We start from the raw sequence: 26,233 nt of genomic DNA on the forward strand, positions 1-26,233 counted from the left end.
TTTTGCTCACGTGCAGCTTAATGCATGCTTTGACTGGTTTTGATAATACATGTAGCACTTACAGCTTGTTATGTCACCAGCACAGATAGCACTTTGGCTAGACTGGTTGGTACTGAACTGTTTTATTTTACCACAAAAGCATCTTTACAAGAAATATACATCTATACCAGTCAATATAATCAAATAATGAAACCAATGTCGTTAATATTATTGTTGACCACACCATGACTTGCCTGGCAAACAAGTATGCAAACATATCGTCGAGAATATTAAGTAAACTAACAATACAGAGAATTGCATGATATGATTATTTGAATAGAAAACAAAATATGCTGCAAAACGTTTGGATCATTGCCAAACAAATACATTTGTAGCTACGAAAATCGGCATTCTTGATATTAAGCACCTGTGTTTGAAGACATGATGAATATTATTTATAAAGAAACAATTAAATTGAAGTGCTAAGAGTTAACAGTAAAGGTAAATACGTCAGCATTAACAACAATTATTGCTTCGTCACTACCTTGTGTTAGTGGTATGAAGCATCATATATTTAACCCTATGTAGTCATGTTCAATAAAAACAACATGCCGACAAGGACTTATCTGTTATTTCTGACATTTCTGAATATTTTTAGTTACAACCAAAATAATTTATGTATATGTTGCCTTTTGTTAAGTTGGATGGCCTTATCGTTTTAACCATTGAAACACGTATTTTGGTCAAGGTAAAAATTGACATAAAATTTTCAATTATCATATAATTGAGAAAACACTATAAGTGTATGAAATACAAATTCATATGCTAAATTTTTATTGATTTGAAAGTAAGGACGGACCGATTCCATAACAGGTGCGTAATAGAACAATTATCAGTTAACAATTCTCAGTACAATGCGCAGCAATACTCGTAACTTAAGATTTACTCCCGGTCCCTTCGTAAGCCCCGTTTGTCTTTCTCTCTGCCGTTATTTGAATGTCGCAATAACTGAAAAAGTGAACTTTGTCATGGGGATAGAGGGTCATATGTGAATTTCTGCACGTAATTTATGTTATGTTCTTCTATTCGTCCGTTTGTCCGTCAATTCATATTGACATTCCGATAAATCGAGTGAGAGAGAAATGATTTAACAATAATATAATACATACTCCGACAACATTAAAATACTAGGGGGCTGCTGTTGTGTCTGTGACACTTCTTATGTTTATTATATGTTTATTATTATATTGCAATTTGCTTAGATATGTACGTTGATGACTACCTCATTCACGCATAAACGTAAGGATTTTTGTAAGAGCACACAACAATAATATCCATTTATGTCACATTTTGATATATAAATAAATTTCGTTTCGAATGTCATATATACGGGTGTAGTAATAAGAAATTGCGTTTAACAACAAGTTAAGTTACTATTTTCTGATGTTTATATTCAATCAAATTTTGTGTTTATAGAAATGCCATCTTTTGAAACTGTGAAATGGGTGGATAAATGAGCTAATTCTGCGCATAGATAAAGTAATATGGCGCTTCTTATGTGTTTTTATGCGTGTATTAACATGTTTAATCATATAATTACCATTAAATTGATAAGAGAACCGTTTTAAGTATGGTGAGGTATCACTGAATGCCCGATCGCTGATCGTTAGAAATTAAATTAGTATACGTTTTATAATCACTAGATAATTGCGACGGTAATGGCTACTGCAAATGATTCGCTTATTACTATACTATACTAATTGCTTATAACTCTATCTATGTTAAAAGAGAGACATGCATGTTGTATTTAAAATAAAACATTTGTACTTTCCAATCATGCATGTTGTAAAATTCAAGTGTTATTAGAAATTCAGTTGAACCATCCGATGAATTGAAGTTTAATACAAAGCTTTGTCGAAAATGCCTGTTCTAAAAAAATCGTACAACTGAGTAATGTGTTCCCAATTCAAGGCTATTAGTACTTGTTGGTCGTCAGGAAAAAACCGAGATGCCATCGACACGTTGATCCTATAGAAGATACGTTCGATCCGTGTGCAAGGATAAACCAATGATAAACCTAAGTCTAGTTAAATATACAGAAACACACACGTAATATGTGTTTTGCACTCATTTATAGAATAGGATGATAACACAATAGGTATTATTACGGCCTAGATAATAAGGGGTGCTTGGTTCAATTCCGAAAATGTTGACGTTCTGCAAAACATCTTACCCACAAAAAAGAAACCAATTTCCAAGTATTAAGTAAACGTGTTATAACATAAACTAAAATAAAGGGATTTTTTTAATCTTTCGTACATTGTGCAAAATGTAAACCTTGGTTCTGGAAAATACCGATACTGAAATTTCTAGATTTAAAACAGTATGAACACCTACATTTGCTTATTATGTTTTTAAACATATTTATAATGGTAAAGGGAAATTTGCTTGAATGTCGCTACATTATCAGTATGATAATATAGCTGATCATATGCATGAGCGATAATATATTTATTGCACATACTTGTCAGTACCTATCAACACAAATATATCTAAAGCATTCGAACACATCACATTTGTACTTAAAACCCCCAAATAACAGTACACTTTTCAGAGTTACCACACCAGTTATATATTTGCAGTATCAAGTATACAGATATGGGAAATTCTTAATGTAAACAAAACTGTGGTTTAACCTGCAGATTGTTGTGTCAAATAGTTCGTGTCAACTTAAGATTCAAATGTTTATTTAAACAAAACGATAGCTAGTGTATTGTGCTTGTTGCACACACATTGTCAATTGACTGTTCTTGTTAAATGGTGTCGAATTGCACTTCTACTTGTTATAAAAAAAGTGTAAGTTAAATGAGAATATTATGCGCGCTAAATATATGTTTCGTAAATAATTAAACCGCTGTGAAATCACAACTTGTTGGTTTTACTCTGTAAAAATACCGTCAATTTTAAAGTCGTCTAAACACCATACGAGAAATGCAATCATTAAACATTTTTAAAACTGTATTTGTTTCATTAGGATTGTTTAGAGCATTAACGAGTAAGCGATATTCTTTTTCTAAAATGAAAAAAATATAAGTCTGCGTGAAAAAAAAAGTATAAGTTTGATTCATATATGCACCTTTGAAACTCAGTAACACGTTTATATCAGCAGGATAAAGCCTATCTTACTTCAATCTTAAAAAAACACATTAACTATCAATTGTGTAACTAGGGAAAGCAACCTTTATACTATTTACAGTTATTTGCGGAATTTTCGTGCTGGACATTAACTGGATGCAATCCACCGATTCTTGTATAACATTTCAACAGTGCATATTTGGGTAAAACACAGTTATCGGTATACTGTTCAATATCTAACAAATATTATATAATATGTGAATTTCAAATACTATTACAAAATACTTTGTTTTCATGCGTAAGCTTACATGTGAAGACGCTTTGAATAAGAAAATGTCCGCTTTATCGCCCCAATGTATCAACCGTAATTTTTTTCAAGGGAGCATGCACTTGCCGCGACACTTGATCCAATCAATTTCTCACACAGATCAACACAACTGCTGTCAAATTTAACTTAGAGCGTAAATAATATAAACCATAACAAAAGCAGCGAAGTAGAACATAATTCCAATGAATTTGCTCAGGGCAACCATGTTTCTTGCCTGGTCAGCCAATTTCTTCGCTTCGTTAAAATGGCCTTTTTCAGCCTCCCGTCGAGCCTGTAAATAAAATATATTACTGATAACGTACAGCCTGGTTTCGAGCCTGTGACCTCTACATACCACTTATAACGTTCAACCTGGTTTCGAGCATGTGAACACTAAATACCACTTATAACGTTCAACCTGGTTTCGAGACTGTGAACACTTCTTACTACCGAAAACGTTCAGCCTGGATTCGAGACTGTGAACACTACATACTACGCATAACGTTCAACCTGGTTTCGAGACTGTGAACACTACATACAACGGATAACATTCAACCTGGTTTTGAGCCTTTGAACACTACATACTACGGATAGTGTTCAACCTAGTTTCGAGCCTGTGAACACTACATACTACGGAAAAAGTTCTGCCTGGTTTCGAGCTTATGAACACTACATTCTACGGAAAACGTTCAGCCTGGTTTTGAGCCTGTTAACACGACATACTACTGATACAATGCAGCTTGGTTTCGAGTTTGCGAGCATTACATGTACTGATACGTATTGTAATATCGTTCACGATAAGTAAGACATTAGTAAGACATATCTACTTAACTAAACACTTGACTGAACTCATCCAACACGAACATCGTGAATTTATTTTAACTTAAATGTTCACAGTAGATAAGTTAACATGACTCATAATGTGTTCTGATACGTCAGCAAAACAATACAACGCTATTTCATGTATTGCGGAAGACGGGTACAAGTTATTATGGAGCAATACTGTTATTGTGTAACGATCATTCTCATTAGATAACGATGTACTTAGTAAGTTAGATATTTGAGAGCGTTAAAGTCCGGATACATGCAACCTACAACGCGTTTTGGTACTATGGTGTCATTGACTATCAACATAGTTTTAGAACACAAAAATAACAGTATTATATTCGTTAAAGTAGAATATCATGTTTAAACCTTACTGCTCAGGAGTTGGTTATCGTAAGGCAAGTATGTGCCAACCTACAATAAATACTTTCTTGGTCAAAGTTAAGGAATTAGTATGTAATATACGCTTTATTTGTCATTAATATACATTATATTTTAAAACAGTCGATTGAAATGATGTACTAAGTTTCGCGCGATACATTCAAACTATTGTTAAATATGTTATGCATGATATTGCAAACTCGTAAATAGGCACTCCTTTACGGAGTGGTTTACGCCAGAGACTACCTTTAATTCCTATTCTTAACGTGTACATCGATCGCACTCTGTATTATTACTAAAGTGGGTCACAATCTTGTGACAAAGCACGCTCATTCAAAGGTGTATACGCTCGGTATTTTCCCTACTTTCGATTTAGAATATAAATACGCGTAGGCGATATTGTTTATCTGCTTGTGAACTTGTCAGTTAAAAAGATTTATATTGCCCATTTTTGGAGGAAAAAGCCGTCATAGAGGGAAATATGTTTTGAATAGACTGTGAAGAGCCACCGTGTGAAAGGCATGATTTTATGCTTTTCGTGTAAATAATAATACGTAAAAAACATATAGCTGAAATCGCGTGTTGATTAAGAGGTATATACATGCGCATAATATATTATGAACTAATACCATCAGAGAAAATAGCAGCTATACAAGATCTACATGGTTTAAGAGGTAGTTATATTTGTGCTGTAACACGGTTATGGTCATAGTCGATATACTGATGTATGTTTAGACGCACGCCAGGTATTTTCCCTACTTTCGATTTAGCATATTAATACACGGAGGTGAATCTGTTAGAATTTGCAAAGCAATGTCTGTTAAACAATACTTATGCGGCCAATGCTTGGAGGAGAAAGGCGAAAAAGAGGGCGTTGTGTATTGTAAAGAATGTGAGGAACCATTGTGTGCACAGTGTAAAAAGGATCATTTAAGAATAAAGGTTTCGAAGCAGCACAAGTTGTGTGACCTTGCGGATGTTCCTCCCCAGGAGATACAGGAACTTCTGAAGAGCTTGATTGCATGTCAAAATCACGAACAAGAAGGAGTTGTTTACCTTTGTAAAGACCACGATGTTACATGCTGTAATAAGTGCGCTATTGCTGATCACAGAAAGTGCGAGGAAGTGAAGGTATTCGCTGATATTTTGCATGATATAACATTGGAAAGTACTGGATTGAAGCAAGTGTTACATGACTTGCAACAGCAAGGCGAGCGTCTTTTAGAACATGAACAGAAACATGAAGAATTGGTATCTGAAATAGAAAGTAAAGCGTTGTCGTCACTTCAAACTATAAAACAGAGACTCTTAGACATCTATGAACAAATTAAGAATAACGTGTTATCTGCTATTGCTGACAAAAAGAAAATAATACAAGACAAAATAAAAGAAAACACGGAAAATTTAAGTCAGTTTTTAATTGACGTCAAACAACAGTCAACTTATTTTGAAAACGTTGAACAATTTGGAACTAATGAACACGTTGTTCTCCTGCAGCGCCGCCTTAAAAAGGATGCGGTTAGTCGTCTGAAATCAATCGTAGATGAATTGGAGAAACACAAAAGCAAGTCTAGCTTTAAATGTATTGAGGATACCTCTTTGGATAGTTTACTGTTAGAAATAAAGAATTCCTTGCGAATTAAAAACTTTACTTGTGATCTAAGCAAAACAGGCTCCGATACCGGTAACAATCATAATAAGCCATATACGGAGCGAATTCCAGAGCTTAAATCTGGTAAAGATTTAACAATTTTACCCATGTTTGACAAAGCAAAATTTCCCGACCCTGTCTCATGCACATGGATAGATAAGTATATCGTAATATACCTACGTCCGGATAATGTGTTACTAGTGATTGAGGAAAACAGCGATTTCGTTTTATCAAAATTCAAATGTCATTCTTCGTCCTGGTCAGTTTCTAGGACAGGTCCGACGGACATGGTTATTAGTATGCCACATGCTCACAAAATCGCATTTGCTCAACTACGTTATGGAAATATTCACGTTTTAACAGAACTTAAAACAAAAGCCCCGTATCATTATGTCACAAAAAATATGTCACTAAACCAGTACATATGTATTACAAAAGATATTGGGCAAATAGATCTTCTAAATAACGACGGAACGTTACTTCGTGATATCAGTTTAAGCTTAGATTTGAAAGAGTGTGCAACATCGTTGCACACTTTTTGTAGTTTTAATGCGTATTATCTCATGCTAGTATTTTCACAAGGTAAATCCGACAAACTAGTTGCCTTGAACCTAAATGGAGAAAATATATTTGAATATAAGCACCCAGATCTTCGTAGCACAGGTCAATTAGCCGTCGACCCTATGGGCAATATGTATGTGAGATCATTTAATCGTAAAGTACATCAAATAAGTCCAAGTGGGCAGTACATCAGATCTCTAAGTTTTAAAAATGAAAGCGACTATCCAATAGGAATATGTTTCAATAGCACGTTTGATCAAATTGCTTTGATTGATTATAGAGGCGGCAATCAATATCTGCGAGTGTATACATTTACTTAATCATTTTAATTATTTATGCGTAAAATTAACAATCAAATGATATAAATGCATAGATTTGTTTAAACCCACGATATTTCCAACATTTACATTTGCATTTTTCTTCTCAAAACGCATGTGAATTACATTTTTGTAAAATGTGAATGTCCTTTCATTTAAAGACGTAAATGTATTAATCCTTGGTAAATTGGTAAACTATGTAAACAATTTAACTTGTTTACACGTATGACATTTTGTGTTGGGTCATAATGGTTAATGAATTGCATAATAAATAGTGTAATGTTGTATTTTCTAACATGTTATTGTATAAAAAGTGTCTCTCAAGATGCATTTTTAATACGTAATTAAATATTTTACTTATTAACTGTACCATCTCTTTATTGAGTTTTGAGCCGTTTTATGTTTGTTTATTTTTCTACAAATACCACATACATAATCGGATAGTAAAGTTATCGGTGATAATAAGTATTGAATAATTTATCTTAAGAACTCGACAATATGATCGTTTGAATCAATTTTTTTATCAACGCCATTCATTTGACCCATTTGATTGTAACAGATTTGTGAATTTTTGAAGCAAGTTATTAAATATCTTAAATTTATGGATTTAATTGATTGTGTCAACATGTTAACCCACAAGTATACGATAACAAGTTTTAGGCGTGATAAAATTCTTTATTGTTGTAATGATTTAATGTATTGCAGTATATTATTTATATTCATTTATCATTTAATTATGTATTAAATATTTTGCAATAGTGTTAATTTAAAATAAAAATATATATTATTTAAACTGTAATTTTGTTGTCTTGTGATTGGGAATGTTGTTCTGTATGTTAAATTAATCTATGGTTTGTTATGCTGGATATTGAAAAAGTTATTTTATTTAATGTCTTTAAATTTGTACGTGACATTGTGAAGGTAAGTGTTTTATTTACTTCATTTTTTCGAGAAAAGCCGTTATTTGAACTTGAATAAGGGCAAACATCTTATGTAACTAATACTGTTATATCACTACGCAAGCAATATCATACGCAATTAACATGATGCATTTCTTATAAAACCTTATTAAATTTCGGTGCATAGCCCTAAAGATCGCCCCTTCAATAGGGATATAACATAATATTTGGTCTTAGAGGTTGGCAGTAGCTTACTACTGTAATATCACTTAAAAAGCACGATGTACCTCATATATGACTGCTTAATGACACAGTAGGTGGCTTTTTAAATGAAACTCCGTGAACGGGTTCTTGGTTAAGTGGTAACAGTTTGGCACCAACGCTCAGGGGCGTATGTGCGATCACCCGTCCAGCTTTAACCTATTAATCAGACAATGGCATGATCTATGAGGGATGTGTGGTGTTCTAGGTGCTTTACACCAGACACTTAAAAGACATAGGGCGGTATCGTCTCTGGATCGGGACGTATCTTGAAATATCCCGAGTATCTTACATATAAAGAATAACAGGTTATTGTCTGATCTTTTTTGTAATATAGCAGGCAAGGCTTAGAATAATATAACGGCGACGCTTGCCTGTCAGGCAGTATCCTGTTTTTCTGTTTATCATACCTCTACACCCCCGATTTTGAAGAAAAAATGAAAAATAAACAATCGCAAAAAAACTTCATTTTTAGCGGGTAGGAATATGATTTTTGTCGTTTGACGTGTACATAATGACGTCATGAGCTCTTGCGCTTAATTAAACAAAACATGTTGTTGTTTGTGTTGCGTTTAGTGTTTAAAATATATTACATCTTGGTATCATTGTTTGATTTGTTATTTCTGATTTGATGTTGCTACAAATGATTACTTTATAGTTGATTTCGAGTAATATGATACCATCATCGACTGATATAAAAACTTATTGTTGAACTGATATGAAAAAAAGTATATTAGGCAGTGTAATATCAGGGAGATATCAATACAGCGGTATAAAAAAAGGTATTTGATGTGATGGCGATATGGATGGAAAAACCTTTATCCTCATATAAAAGTACTACACACACGTCTGTACGGTGACATATATGTGAAATGTGAGTATTATTATGCATGTCGCAACGAAAACTTAATAATTCGGTCCCAAGACTTAGTAAATCATGGGTACGAGAAAACTTACTTGTTCGAATGAATAAGTATGTCCTGGGAACGACATAGCTATCTCGTGGACGCAACTAATTAAATTGTGTGAATGACATGGCTAACTTTTGGGAACGACTAAAAACTCGTAGGATCATAATTACCGTATAAGAATACACACAATTTGAAAAGAGCATTCCCGATTAATGTCGTCTGAAAATAAGTTAGCATCCCGTGATTGGTTTCTTATGTCATAACCACGAAATAGTTATCTGTACCCGCGAGTTACTAAGTCGTTCCCACGATTAACACACTTGTTAACCCGACTTTCTAACGCGTTCCCACTCCTAACTAATAACCGTATCCTTAAGTAAGTAATCTTATATAATCGGCAACTTGTAACTCAGACGTGGGAACGAGTTCCTACGTTTTGTAATCTACTTACTTAGTTGTGGGAACAAGATAGTATGCGTGATAACGACCTAAATACAACTCAGTAGAACTCATTATGTGTCAGTGTTTGTCTGAAAAGTCCGAAATGTCCGAACGAACTGAATCAAAATATGTCGGTGTGCAACTGCAAATGCTGGTAATTTTTTTTAAAGTTTCAGTCTCCAATCATTACAACGTTTTGAGTTGTGCTCGAAACAAGTTGAACAAGGTGAATGCTTGCTCAAAGAGAGGGCAATACTCGAGCTGTAGTTATCATAACACAACATATTGAGGTGCACAACTTCACATACTTGTTATTATGCCTGTAAAGTTTCAGATCACTAGCAGCATTATTAACATATAAACTATTTAAAATATAGTATTATTTGTGCATATAGGAAGGGACAACACATTCGATTATGACAAATAGATCCAAAGACACGTATAAAGATGTGCCAATTGTCATGCTGATCATAATGTGAATTAAGTTAAAGACATCCAGAAGCAGTCTTTTTTCAGTTAAGCGCAATGAAATTGTTTTGTGTCGAAAACTTGCGAACAAAAATATAGAGATGCGCAAGATCACATGCTCGACAATATGTTTGCTACATATCTTTAACAGCAATTGTTTAAATGCGGACGACAACAAATGGTGCCTTAAGCTGTCGGTGAAGTAAGCAATGCCATATAATGATAGGAATGTGTGGTTGACATGCAAATTATTTCCATAACCGGTTAGCCTGATACATGGTGACTTTGCAAATTGGTGATGCAAATAATTGTCAATACATATTGGCCAGTTGGAATATTTCCAAGCAGCAAGGGAGTGATTGTGTAGGCGCCATTGTGACTTTCTACTGGATGAGATTGTTTGTTTGCAACCAATAAGCACAGCCTCGGTGTTGTAAGCATTTTAAATATAATCAACCAACTAATGTGTTTATGGTGTCGATAAGTACACCATAAGTGTTAAGGCAAACATATATGTAACACTCAGTTTGGAGTGTTGAGTAATGGTTCACGACAAATAATAAAATGTTAAAAACATTCCAAATGCAACAAAAAGGTTGTATTAAGATTGGATCCTGACCTGAAAAAACAAATAGGGCAATACACAGAGTTATAAGTAAATGCCCAAAACACCATGACCAGCACGGACAAGAAGTATGCAGTGGCAGAGTCGATCATAGTGACATTCATAACTGTGTAACAATTCAAAATAAAGTTAAATGATAACTAAATTACGTGTTATTATATAACATATGATTAAACGTTCAATTAAAAATGAAGAAAGCTGTGTAATATTTTTTAATAAATAATAAGTATTTTAAACAGTAATATTAAATTCTATAATAGCTGGTAAAATTTTACAGCCCTTTGATATGCTTACATTCTCATCATATGTTAACAAAGTCGATACGAAGGGGAAGAACGTGTCGTTCCCCACTTTCGCTTTACATTTATAACAAGGATGGATTGAAACCAGTAAACTTCATTTCAAACAACACACAACTGTTGTGTTTTGCTTACGTCACGTAACCCAAAGCAGGATTTGACTTGTTATGTAAATAGCACTTACAGCTTGTTATGCCACCAGCAGAGTTAGCAATTCGGCTAGACTGGTTGATACTGAACTGTTCTATTTCACCACAAAACCATCTTTCCAAGTAACATAAATCTATACCAGTCAATATAATCGAATACTGAAACCAATGTCGTTTATGTTATTGTTGGCCACACCATGACTAGCCTGGCAAATATGTATGCAAAAATATAGTCGAGAGTATTTAGTAAGCTAACAATACAGAGAATTGAATTATATGCATATTCCACTGTTAACAATATTTGCTGCACAATTTTGGGATCATGGCCAAACAAACAAATGTCACCTGTAAAAATCGGAATTCTTGATATTTAGAACAAATTGTTGATATTATTTATAAAAAAACAACTAAATTGATGTGATAAAGCATTACATTTAAGGTTCATACGTCAGCAATAAAGACAATTCTTTTTGTCACTACCTTATTGAAGTGGTATGAAGCATTGAAAGTACGGGCAGACCGCTTCCATGGCCGGTGCGTATTAAAACAATTAACTAAAGACGAATAATACGTTCACCCATACAGTGAACAATTTTCAGTACAATTCCAAGCAATAATCCTATGCAAGAGCAGCTTAAAAGTAAAATAAAAACTACCTTTTAGACAAGGCGTTTCCTATAGTGTGTCTTTTTAAACAATCATTTGATTTGCGTATTCGAGAGAAGTTAAAATACTCAATAAGTCACTGACACAAAGATACTTAAAGTTTACTCTTGGTCCCTCCGTATGTCCGTTTGTCTTTCTCTATGCCGTTATCTGAATGTCGCAATAACTAAAAAAGTTCTTACGCTAGGTTGATGAAACTTGTCAAAGAGATAGAGGGTTATATGGGAAATTATGCACGTTATTTCCGTTTTGTTCTTCTTGTCGTCCGTCTGTCCGTCCAAATATCTTGACATTGCGATACATTAATGTAAAGGGAACTGATTGTACAATGCTTACTCCGACAACATAAACATGGTATGGAACCGATGTTGTGTCTGTGACACATATTTTGTTAATTATCATAATGTAATTGACATAGATATGTAAATTGTTGACTACATCATTAACGTATAAACGTTGGGATTTTCGTAAGAGCACTCAACAGTTAAATCTAGTTATATCTTAGTTAGCTCTAACCGTAAGATATTTTATCACAAATAATATATATTATCAACGAAAACAAAATATTTTTCCTTACTGCGTGTGAAATGATATTTTACTATTGTTATATAATGTAGTATTACTTTGTTAGTTATACTTTGTCTCAAATTGTTAGATTACATTCTGTTATAACCCATACGTTGTAATATATAGACGCATGACAATATTTTGTATTATATTTCATGTATTTACACGATGAACATTGTATAAGTCTAAATAAACTGTCTGTTCTGTCTGTCTGTATGTCTGTCTATATTCATGTATGTCACGTTTTGGTAATTAATACATTGAGTTTTGGATATCATATCTAAATGGGTCTTGTAATAAAAAAATGCGTATTATGAACAATTAAGTTACCATTTTCTCATGTTTATATTGCCATCTTTTAATACTGTGCAATTGCTGAATGAATGAACTTATTATGCGCAAAAATTAATTAATATGTCGCTTCTTACATGTTTTTTATCTGTGTATTAACACGTTTAAACATATAATAAGCATAACATTTGTGAGAAAATCGTTTTAAGTATGACGAGTTGTCACAGAATGCCCGATCACTGCTCGTTCAAAGTTTAATAGGTATACGTTTTATAATCACTGAATAATTGCGACGGTAATGGCTACTACAAAGGAGTCGTTTATTATAATAGTATAAGCATTGCCCACAACTCTATATCTTCGGTAATACAAGTCATAAATATTGTATTATAAATAAACATTCGCACTTTCCAATCATGCGTGTTGTAAAATTCAAAAGTGTTCGTCGAAGTTCAGTTGAATCATCCGATGAATTGAAGTTTTCTATCAAATACATTGATTTGTCGAAAATGCCTGGTCCAAAGAATTCCCAATACTGAGTAATGTGTTTCCCATTCAAGGTTATAAGTGCTTCTTGGTCGACCCCGACATGTCAACGACACGTTTGATCCTAGAGAAGATACGTTTGAATCGTGTGCAAGGATTTATCAAGAATAAACCCAAGTCTAGTAAAATATACAGTTACACACATTTAATAAGTGTTTTGCACTCATGCATATTATAGGATGATAACACAATACGTATTAGTACGGCCTAGATAATATGGGGTGCGTGGTTCAATTAAAAAAATGTTTACGTTCTGCAAAACATCGAACCCGCAAAAAATAATCAATTCAAGTATTAAACAAACTTGTGTTAACATAAGCTAAAATAAAGAGATTTTTTATCTTTCATACATTGTGCTAAATGTAAACCTTGGGACCAAAACATACCAAAACTGAAATTTCTAGATTTAAAACAGCAATAGCACTTACATTTGCTAATTATGTTTTCAAACTAACTGTATTGGTTAAGGGACATTTGCTCGTATGTTGCAGCGTTATCAGTATGATTGTATAGCTGTATATGCATGAGTGATAATATATTTATTGCACATACTTGTCAGTAACTATCAACAACAAATATATCCAAAGCATTCGAACACATCAGATGTGTACTTAAAACCCCAAAATAACAGCACACTTTTAAGAGTTACCACACTGGTTATATTTTTTGCAGTATCGAGTATAAAGATAAGAGAACATCTTACTGTAAATACAACTGTGTTTTAACGAGCAAATAGTTGTGTCAAATATTTCGTGCCAACTAAAGATTTGAATGTTTATTTAAACAAACACATAGCTAGTGTATTGTGCTTGTCAAACACAAATTGTCAATTTACTGTATTTGTTTAATGGTGTCGAATTACACTTATATTTGTTATGAAAACAAATGTAAGTTAAATGAGAATATTATGCGCGCTAAATATAGTGTTCGTAAGCAATTGAACCGCTGTGAAATTACAACTTGTTTGTTTTAATCCTTAAAAAAACCGTAAACTTTAAAGTCGTCTAAACACCATACGAAAAATGCAATCATTAAGCATTTTGAACACTTTATTTGTTTCATTACTATTGATCAGAGCATTAACAGGTTAGCGATATTCATTTTCTAAAAGACAAAAACTAATATAAGTCTGCGTGAAAAACAAGTATAAGTTGGATTCATGTATGCATCTTTGAAACTCAGTTACAAGTTTATATCAGCAGCTAAAATCATTTCTTACTTCAATTTTTAAATATACATTTACTATCAATTGTGTAACTAGGGGAAGCAACCTTTATAACTGCAGCTATTTGAGCAATTTTCGTGCTTTACATTTACTGGATGCAGTCCACCGATTCTTCTATAACACATTTCAAAATTGCATAATTGGGTAAAACACAGTTATCGGTAAACTGTTCAGTATTTTACAAATATAAGAGAATATATGAATTTAAAATATAATTACAAAATACTTGTGTTTTTTTTCATGTGTTAGCTTCGCAATTATTCAGTGAATAATAACGAAATACTACTGTGAACGTAAATATTTATTTCCAGGCAGCGGACAAAACAGTGCAATCTTAAAACTTGTATAATTTGAGTGTTGTGAAACTTACAAAAAATGACCTATCAAAGTTTTTATGTGCATGTATTTTCAGTTTTCGTCATACTCTTTTTCGATAATAAACTGGTGTCAACAAATCAACGGTAATATATATAAATGCTTGGGAAATATATCAAGGGTGCAACACAAACTTTTTATAACACGTGCATTTTATTGTAAAATCTCTCTTTTAGCAACTTCATTAAATTGCATTGGTAACATAATATCGCATTGCATAATCATCCTGTATTGCATAACAAAATTGTAATTTGATAATATTAAAATCATAGCGAACTTTTTTAGAATTATTCATTATTTGAATATATGTAAGCAATTTCGATCCTTACCATAACAGCGAAGATGAGGCATAGCAGCACTGGCAGAGGCAGTAGGCAAAGAAGACAAACGACTATAGATGGAATGGTGTAGTCTGCTTGATGCACAATGTCGCCCATGAGCTGGCGCCCTCCTGAAAAATATGGAGAACAAAGGCAATCACGTTCTGATTTTTGACTGTATGCGTGTTTAGCGTATACAGAAATAATCGCACATATGTTCTGATCTAATTTAAACCTATTTGTTTTAGCTCGATTGCATCGAAAGTCTAAGGCTTATTGAAACGCCATCGATTCCGTTTCATGTGAAAAGCTAGAAGTTGGTGTCTTTGGTGGAAATCTAAACAAAAAGCTCCCACAGTGGTGATCAACTCCAAGATCTCCCGGTCGCCAAGCGGATACCGTATCCTCTACGCCTCGGCGACTTTTGAACGCTCTGATATTATTAGGGGTTTAACTCTTAAGTAAAGAATCAACAACAGAGGTTCCTAAGCGTGAAAGGTTAAAAGGGTAGTAGAAAGACGAGGATCAGTCATCCCTCCTGGAGTCTAAAATGAATAAGGATATGAAACATATAACCAAGATAGAACACCCAAGAGCGGGATTCGCTCAAAGCATCGGCCGACAAGCCTCCTACGACAAGGAAATGCCGGCAAATAAACCCCTGCTAAACACTGATGCACTATGTCAAAGTGTTCATAACGACAGTGCAACTCTTCTCACTCACAATTTATACTACTGTGGATCATTGCGTCATGATGCTCTGCCCTTGGAGTCTCCATCCGGGCTGATAAAGTGCCGACCCCATGACGGAGGTCATCCCGTTTCGCTGCTAGGAGCCATGCTAAGGAGGCGGAGGGTTCATTCAACTGGCCAATAATGAACGTTCACCAAGTTCAGGAATGGCCAGATCAGTGAGCTTGTCACACTGCCAGCAGTATGGAAGAACACTTTATGTAGTGCTGTCCAATTCAGGTTCCAGATCTGAGTGGAGACGACCACGATGAGAGTGAAGTTCTAAGGTAGTATGGTGGTTTTGCATCGCACCTGCACCTGCTACCTTTGCGCTCAGAGCCGGCGTGTCCATCTGAGTGATCGACACGAAGAAGAAGATAAGCAAAGAATATAACATACTGATTATTTCAAGTGGTATTGTACTGTTGTTAACAGGAATCTACTGATATTTTGTATTCTAATCTCGAGTGAAAGACATTTGCATTTCATTCCATGAATAATGAATATAAATGCAGATGCTGAATATACACTTCTTTTTTTAAAGGACTGGAAACAGAATGTAAGGAGTATTAAAGGCACTTGTTCACAGTTTGTCAAAATAACATTTTTAACAGAATTTCGAAAGCATAAAAAATAATGTAAACTTTACATTTAATTAACAATAACTTCAACAACCGAAATAAAACTCCTAAGAAAACAAAAATATGGGTTCCTTTAATGACATATGCTGAAATCAGTAAAATAATAAAGCGTGTGTAACGCGTTTCAATGTGTTTGAAGTAAGAAGATGTACCACAAATGGCAAATGTAGCACATTTACAGACATGTTTAGGTACAGGTTCCTGTAAATGGGATGAAATCGTCAACTAATTTAACCGATGAATACAATAAAGCTCATATAGCACGTATGAGTTAAACGGAGGTTTTCGGCTAAAACAGATGTTCAACCGGATGATGCGATGAACCTTATTTAGTTCACATACCACATACAAGCTTATTGGTATAACTAAGCTTCTAGAAGTATATTGAATTTTGAACCAATTTAACAAATGTATCGTCATTCACCTCAGATAACAAATAGTTAAAATGGATTAAATCGGTTTTATCTGTTAGAAAATTTCATATCATTTAAAGGTACCTGTACCGATACATGTCTATAAATGAGATAAATGAGCTCAATTAAAATCACCGCATCCTTTCACATGTTGTGGGAAACAACTTATGTTAATAATATAACGTTTTAAAGTTTTAAGTGTTATAAAGCATGAATATATCAATGGTAGCGCATATATTTGGTTTCCAAGGGTCCCAGGTAGGTGTCCAGGGAATATCAATATTTTAAATTTAACTTTCGTCTGGCAATAATATGTTTTGAAGTCTATTTCATGCATAATACATTCACTAGTAAATATATGTAATAGCATTTATTTAAAAAAATACGAGAATACGTGAATCATTCCCTTCAAGCTACCATGACAAAGCTTAAAACAAGGATCGTTGTGTTGGCTTTTGATGTTTGTGTATCAATATGTCCGTTTTCAGTGGAAACAATGCCTCCACCATTATTAAGATATCGATATCCGGGCTGTAATTAAAGATATGCCGAATTCAAAGATCGGAAAACGAAAGTTGATTACATTTATTGTCATGTGTTTTTCTGTTCTCAGGCGAAGGTTTAGCGATGCACACATCAGATATGGTGGTTGACAAAAATCGGGATCCTGTAACATGTTGGCCGATATTTTATTAATTAAACGACGACAAAAATGTAATATTGTATCGGTGCACGATATAATCGCCTATCAACATAAACAATAATGGCATAACTACGAAAACATTATCTTAATCGGATGTTAAAACAAGGTGGAAGCATAAGTTCGAGTATTGTGACGGCATTCACGTTTATACATGCGCATTCGTGTGTTTTTTATGTTTATAAAGGATAATTTACAAAAACAAAACTGATGTGGTTTTCAAAAGTTCGATAACGACCAATGTTATCGATTTACACGCCGGAAAGAAACACGTTTGATGAAAATCGCGTAAACCATATGACAGTAGCTCGCATACGAATTAAATATATTATCTATAGGTCATGAATCAATATCGTGATTAACTTTTCTGGCTAAATACCCCCAAACGTGGTATTTCTCATGAATTCTGATCAAAGTCGATGTAAAATACAATTTTAAACGTTTAAACCAATCATAAACAAACCACCACTTCGACCATATGAAAATACCTAACTTATATATAATTCCTTTTAAGAGTCAACAATATCAACAAATAAAATCCACTTTATTTACCTTGGCACCGTTCTACTAAGCAACTTACGCAAGTCGTAGACTTACGTACATATTTTGGAATAATTGAAATTCATTTATTTCAGATTGAGGCAAATTAGTTTTAACTAGGAATGTAACATTATGTCATAAATTTCATTTCCAATATACCAAATGTTAATGTGGCAAGAATTTGAAGGAACTATACCGAATTAAAAATATGTGCGTAAGTCTATGAATTCCATAAGTAGCTTAGTAAAACAGTACCCAGGTGTGTAAGCCATATTGTGTGCGTAAGTACTGTGTTAAGAATACATTATCTAGTGTACTTGTATCGTCTTTACATAAGGATAATGCGGGGCAATCGCAAAGCCGCAATCGATTAATCAAATAGGGCAACCGCAATATGATTAATCAGGGTTAAATACGAGAAGTGTCTTAATGTCGAAAGTTTATATACTTCTCATGCAAAACACGACAGAATAAAATCGATGGTGATGTGTTTTCTACTTAGCGGATACAACGGATGCATACGTTACCGGCAATCGCATTCTAAGAAACAACCAATAAATTATCTGTGTTGTCCCTGAAATCGGGCACTAAGGACTACCAACGTAATCATTAAGTTGCATACAACAGTACTACAACGAATTTCTTATGCTTTCATTCGCTCCTTGTAATCGGGCACTAAGGACTACCAACGTAATCATAAAATTGCATACAACAGTACTACAACGTATTACTTATGCTTTCATTCGCTCCTTGTAATCGGGCACTAAGGACTACCAACGTAATCATTAAATTGCATACAACAGTACTACAACGTATTACTTATGCTTTCATTCGCTCCTTGTAATCCGGCACTAAGGACTATCAACGTAATCATAAAATTGCATACAACAGTACTACAACGTATTACTTATGCTTGTATTCGCTCCTTGTAATCGCGCACTAAGGACTACCGACGTAATCATTAAATTGCATACAACAGTACTACAACGTATTACTTATGCTTGTATTCGCTCCTTGTAATCGCGCACTAAGGACTACAAACGTAATCATAAAATTGCATACAACAGTACTACAACATATTACTTATGCTTGTATTCGCTCCTTTTTATCGCGCACTAAGGACTACCAACTTTATCATTAAATTGCATACAACAGTACTACAACGTATTACTTATGTTTTCATTCGCTCCTTGTAATCGCGCACTAAGGACTACTAACGTAATCATAAAATTGCATACAACAGTACTACAACGTATTACTTATGCTTGAATTCGCTCCTTGTAATCGGGCACTAAGGATTACCAACGTAATCATTAAGTTGCATACAACAGTACTACAACGTATTACTTATGCTTTCATTCGCTCCTTGTAATCCGGCACTAAGGACTACCAACGTAATCATAAAATTGCATACAACAGTACTACAACGTATTACTTATGCTTGTATCCGCTCCTTGTAATCGCGCACTATGGACTACCAACGTAATCATAAAATTGCATACAACAGTACTACAACGTATTACTTATGCTTTCATTCGCTCCTTGTAATCGGGCACTAAGGACTACCAAAGTAATCATTAAATTGCATACAACAGTACTACAACGTATTACTTATGTTTTCATTCGCTCCTTGTAATCGGGCACTAAGGACTACTAACGTACTCATAAAATTGCATACAACAGTACTACAACGTATTACTTATGCTTGTATTCGCTCCTTGTAATCGCGCACTATGGACTACAAACGTAATCATAAAATTGCATACAACAGTACTACAACGTATTACTTATGCTTGTATTCGCTTCTTGTAATCGCGCACTAAGGACTACCAACGTAATCATAAAATTGCATACAACAGTACTACAAGGTATTACTTATGCTTGTATTCGCTCCTTGTAATCGCACACTAAGGACTACCAACGTAATCATAAAATTGCAAACAACAGTACTACAACGTATTACTTATGCTTTTATTCGTTCCTTGTAATCGCGCACTAAGGACTACTAACTTTATCATTAAATTGCATACAACAGTACTACAACGTATGCTTTTATTCGTTCACTCACGTACTACAACGAATAAACAATGCCATCACATAAGTCTCAAAGTTAGTGACTAACACTGACAATTGTTGTTTTAAATTTAATCGCAATTTTTACTACATCTTATAATTATCACATAATAAGCCCACTAAGGTACTACACCATATACTATTATTGTAATCGCATACTTAGCCTTAGGTACTAAAACGGATAGCCTTTGCTATATCGGTTATCGCATATTGATGTATTACCAGGGAAAGCCTATGTTATGATCGTAATTTCATGTTAAGTTATTACAACGAACACTGCATGTATATTCGATCATGGTAATCAAAAAATGGTAGCCTGTTTTATAATGATAAAGCCATACTTAGGTAATAGCAATTTTAGTAATGGCATATTAAAGTATTACGTCGGACGTTTATCTTATAATTATAATAGTATACTTGGATTACTAAAAAGATCATAATGTCTTACTTAAATGTGCGCTTTTTCAAAGTCTTAGAAAACTATTTATTCACAAATTGTATTGGAAGCATCAAACATATCATTACAGGTAGATGCAAAGCAACAAACTGAAAATTAAATACACTTATAACAAATATTTCCATGTAGTATTTAATGCTTTAAATTGAGAACCGAAATACATGATCAATGGTTATCTATATATAAGTAATGAAAATTACATTTTTTTATTTTAACTCTGATCATATTATTTGCATACTACTGCACGGGAAACAAACCATTTCTATTAACTAAATGGATTTCAACTGTTGAGTTGAAAAAAATGTTTTCAATAAATTTCTTAACATGTATCATGCTAAAATAACGTTTGTTCCTGACCGCATAATATATTGCCTTGAGTTGCATGTACTCATTAAAATAGTTATCGTACTGATAATTAACGCCTGATTTACTTTACAAACAAACTTCTGTGGTATTAGGTTAATCGAATACTACACCAGATGACCATTGATATCGTGGCAATTCAATACTTAGCTACTGCAACGGATAACAAGTAGTGTTATGGTTAGTCCATACTTTAAACGAAAAACATAATAAACCTTTGTCATCATGCTGATTCAAAAGTACTACAATGATAACTGATAAAATCATACTTATCACATATTACAACACACATGTTATTTTGCATTATGAATATCATTTAACAAAATGATTTGAAAGTAAGGTAAATAAAATTGATTGTGCGTGTACTTAAGTTCACATGAGAAAAAGAAGTGTTGAGATTTAAATCGTATATACAACATTTAAGAAAAAAACTTTTAAATTGAGCAGATTAGTATGTAATCGATAGTGAATTGTGTTGTGAGGTAATGTGCATAACATAATATGTCCCAAGTATAATTGAGACAATAACCGCTATACAAGATCTATGATACAAGAGGTAATTGTATTACTATGATGAAGTCGATCATCGATTGTACTCTATAATTACCCAATAATTGTGGAAGTCGATCGATTGACTGACAGAATGTACACGCCAGGTATTTGTCCTTCTTTGAGTTAGCGTATTAATGCGTGGAGGTGATTTAGTTTCACAGTTGACGAAAAATGGCTGTTCAAAAATATTTATGCGGCCCCTGTTTGGCGGAGAAAGCCGAAATAGAGGGCGTTGTGTATTGTAAAGAATGTGAGGAACCACTTTGTGCGCAGTGTAAACAGGATCATGCAAGGATAAAAGTTTCCAAACACCACAAGTTGTGTGACCTTTCGGATATACCTCCCCAGGAGATACAGGAACTTCTGAAGAACCTGATAGCCTGTCCGAATCACGCAAAGGAAGAAGTGGTTTACCTGTGTAAAGACCACGATGTGATATGCTGTACTAAGTGTGCTATGGCTGATCACAGAAAGTGCGAGGAAGTTAAGATCCTTTCTGATAGTTTGAACGATAAAAAAGTTGATTGTACCGAAATGAAGACAGTGTTGCTTGAATTTAAAAAGCATGGTGATCGTCTTTTAGAACATGAACGCAAACATGAAGAATTAGTTGTTTAAATAGAAAAACAAGCGTTGTCATCCCTCAAAACCATTAAATAGAAACTCGTAGACATGTATGCGCAACTCGAGAATGAAGTGCTATCAGCAATTGCTGATAAGAAGAAAGTTATAGAAGAAAAAATAAAAACAAACAACGAGAATACTTGTCAGTTTTTGAATGACATTAAACAGCAGTCAACATATATTGAACAGGTTGGGAAATGTGGAACTAAGGAACACGATGTTCTCCTACAGCGCCAGCTTGAAAAGGATTCGGTATGTCGCCTGAAATCAACCATAAGTGAATTGGAGAAAAGTAGAAGCAAATCTAGCTTTAAATGTGTTGAGGAAACTTGTTTTGATAGTTTACTGATAGAAACTAAGAATTCCTTTCGAATAGAAAACTTCACATGTGACGTAAGCGAAACAGGCTCCGATAACGATAAAAGTCATTATAAACCGTATATGGAGAGAATTCCAAAGCTTCAATGTACTAAAGATTTAAGTATTATACCCCTGTTTGACAAGAAAAAACGTTTCGATCCTTGTTCATGTATATGGATAGATACGTACATTGTCATATCTTTGCACGGAGTAAATGCGTTACTAGTGATTGAGGAAGATAGTGATTTTGTATTATCAAAATTCAATTGTGACGATACGCCTTGGTCCGTTTCTAAAACAGGTCCGACGGACATGGTGGTTTCTTTACCAGCCTCTGGTAAAATTGCATTTGTCCAACTACGTTATGGAAATGTGCACGTTGTAACAGAACTAAAATCAAGAGTTTCGTATGACGATGTTACTAGAAATGCCCCACTTAACCAGTACGTATGTATGTCAAGAAGTCAAGGGCAGATAGACATTCTTAATGATGACGGATCGTTGCTTCGTGAGATCAATTTAAACTCGGACTTAAAAACGTGGATACAGTCTGGTTTTAGTTGTAATTTTAATGTGGATAACCAGATGTTAATATTTTCAATTGCAAGGTCCCAAACTTTAATGGCATTGAACTTAAATGGAGAAAAAGTATTTGAATATAGGCACCAAGATCTCGTTGGCCCACGTCAAATCACCGTGGATCCTTGTGGTAATGTGTATGTGACATCCTATCGTCGCAGCATACATAAAATCAGTCCTAGTGGACAATATGTGAGGTCTCTACCTTTAGGTAATGAAATAGAATATCCGTTTGGTGTATGTTTCAATAACACGTTTGATAAAATTGCTTTGAGTGGTGGAAACAAATCCGAAAATCCATATGTGCGAGTTTATACATTTAACTGATATGTCATGAGTTATATATACAATTAACATTCAAATAATTTCAATGCAAAGGTTTATACAAACCCACGATATTTTGAACCCAATAGCGTATATATCTTATAATGTATATGTGTTTTAAAATTCGCATTTTAATGTATTGGAATAAGTTAATGTATTTCGTTTTTATGAAGTATATCAAATTTCAAGCGTGTGTACTAGTTTGAAATTCTATGTTAAAGTCTTAGTGAATTGTTAATGAATTGTTGCATCAATAAATAATGTTTTTTTTATGCCCCCGATAGCGTGGCATATAGCAGTTTAACTGTAAGTCCGTCTGTCTAACTGTCTGTTCGCCCGTCCGAAAACTTTAACATTTGCCATAACTTTTGCAATATTGATGATAGCAACTTGATAGATGGCATGCATGTGTATGTCATGAGCTTCACATTTTGAGTAGTGAAAGGTCAAGGTCATCCTTCAAGGTCAAAGGTAAAAAAAACAAATCCAAGGGAAGTAACCAGCTTTAAACGGAGATAATTTTTATTTATCATTTGGCAGGTACAGATCATTTTCACAGGGGAAGTAATATTTTGTAAAGGGATATAATAAAAAAAATCAAAGCGGCGCAGTAGGGGCACTCTGACAAACACATCTTTCGTTTTATCCTTTTCCTGTACAATTATTTTGCGATATGTTCTGTTAAATTAAATTTTTCTATTAAGGGACAGCAACATACTAATATCTGTATTTAGTTTGTGCTTATATAAGTTTGATGTGTTACTAAAAGTATGCCATTAGCGTATATTGAGGTTATTTATGATAATTAATATCAAATACTGGAAACTAGGTAATATGAAAGTTTGAATTTATTTGTCTCAAATTCACGCATTTAACACGTTTTATTATTCACAATATGTGTACTTCTTGTAGTAAGTCATTCGGTATCCCAACTTGATATATGTTTAATTGAGATAGCTTACATGTTCACGCACACTTATGATATTTCCAGTATGAAGCGGTGTTAGCTTCAACGTTCAATGATACAGCATGTTATATTATGTTATTTATATTCTTATAGTTGTGATTTGCATATGAAATATCTTTCAATATTGTTGATTGATTATTGACAATTTCTCATTTAAACTGTAATTTGCATCGTGTATTTCCTTTATCGTCCATTTTATTAACAAACCGCTTCATGCTATTTGCAAATCGCTTAACTGCTGCAAGAGAAATACGCATTCGATAAATAGTTTACGGCACTAAAACTGAAATAAAAGCTTTCACAGAAACTAAATATGTGATTAAAATTTTATTGTATGTGTTCAATAATATATATGACTTATGGTGCCTGAGATGAGTACGTGATTTTATGTAAGTGCCTTTATTTTGTGTGCATATGACTCTGTGGGTTATCTTTAGTGTTTCATAATAATACGAGAAAACGAACTATTTGTCCTTACCCGATATATTTATTACGGCCAAATCTAGGATTTTTAAAGACATCGCATGCCGTAAACCCAAATCAAGACAGAAAATGCCGTTGCTGAATTTCGAATGAGAGCGACACTGATATTTAATTATTACATGAATACAAATACGCAAACAATACTGTACGCAAGCGGGTTGTAACACTTTTGCCCAAGCAAGTAGGGGTCGCAAGTTCAATCACCAGCAGAACCATAACCTACTTACTCGTCTGTCATGTTCAATGATACATTAAACCGAGATATAATGTTCTAGAGGTTTCGCACCTTGCACTAAAAAGACGTACGCTCATATTGTTTACGTAGCCGAGCGTATATAGTATCATGCAATATCCCCTGTTACGTTACTTGAATGCCCTTTAGATCGATTGCCTTATGTGATAATCCCTGTGCAGTTGTAATAAATCTATTGCAAACACGTCTGTACAAAGGCATTCATAAGAAATGTGCCTGCTTTCATGTATGTCGATTACTCGTTCCAAAGACAGTAAAATATGATAACAAGAAAACGTATTAGTTGGAACGAATTAGAATGTCGTGGTAATGACAAAGATAACTCGTGGAAACAACTTAGTAACTCCTGAAACGACATAGCTTACTCTTAGGATAAACTTAGTAAATCGTGAATTCGTTATTAACCATTCAATTCAAACACACTTTGAAAACAAAATGTCTGATTAATGTCGTCCGAAATAATTCTAGAATCAATTATATCATCCATTTTGAAACTCGCATTAAAATCAAAATTTTAGTTGGTTGGTTATGTATAAACACAATATATGCATCGGTTTCCTCAAATAAATAAGTACTTCCTTTGAGTAAGCTTTGTCTTTTCCAACGAGTTACTTTTTTGAACAAATGACTGGTGACCCCGACTTACTAACTAACTAAGTAAGCTATCTTAGTAACGGGAATAGGTAACTCATTCGTGGGAACGTGTTTCTTTGTCTCTAGATAGACTTGTTAAGTTGTGGTGAAACATTTATAATTTTGGTAACGATTTAATACAATACAAATGTGTCCGTATCATGACCCTACATTCAGCTTTTTTTAGAGACGTCCAGTTATGTCAGAACATACTGAACTGATATGTAAAGGTGCGCAAATGTACAGTGTGTTTTAAAGTGTCAGCCCGGTAGCAGCGATACGTTTTCGGTTACGCGCAAAACACTTTTAAAGGGTAAGTGTTTGCTTAAAATGGTCTCAA

General features: G+C 33.9%; 4 protein-coding genes across 5 annotated transcripts in view; all 4 read left to right on the forward strand.

Moving 5' to 3' along the window:
- Window positions 1–7,855, forward strand: part of LOC127837260 (uncharacterized) — a 161,947-nt gene extending 154,092 nt beyond the window's left edge. For both annotated transcript variants that reach the window (XM_052364187.1, XM_052364186.1), the window contains exon 2: window positions 5,759–7,855. In XM_052364187.1, coding sequence (XP_052220147.1) covers window positions 5,759–7,159 — 1,401 coding nt within the window. In that variant the 3' untranslated portion in view covers window positions 7,160–7,855. The remainder of the gene's footprint in view (window positions 1–5,758) is intronic.
- LOC127837263 (uncharacterized) overlaps window positions 1–26,233 on the forward strand; it is a 239,995-nt gene that overhangs the window by 187,686 nt on the left and 26,076 nt on the right. The window lies entirely within an intron of this gene.
- LOC127837262 (uncharacterized) overlaps window positions 1–26,233 on the forward strand; it is a 238,281-nt gene that overhangs the window by 169,469 nt on the left and 42,579 nt on the right. The window lies entirely within an intron of this gene.
- Window positions 1–26,233, forward strand: part of LOC127837258 (uncharacterized) — a 405,532-nt gene that overhangs the window by 125,396 nt on the left and 253,903 nt on the right. The gene's annotated exons all lie outside the window — the stretch shown is intronic.

The sequence above is a fragment of the Dreissena polymorpha genome, chromosome 7, assembly GCF_020536995.1.
Source record: "Dreissena polymorpha isolate Duluth1 chromosome 7, UMN_Dpol_1.0, whole genome shotgun sequence".
Taxonomy (NCBI): Eukaryota; Metazoa; Mollusca; class Bivalvia; order Myida; family Dreissenidae; genus Dreissena; species Dreissena polymorpha.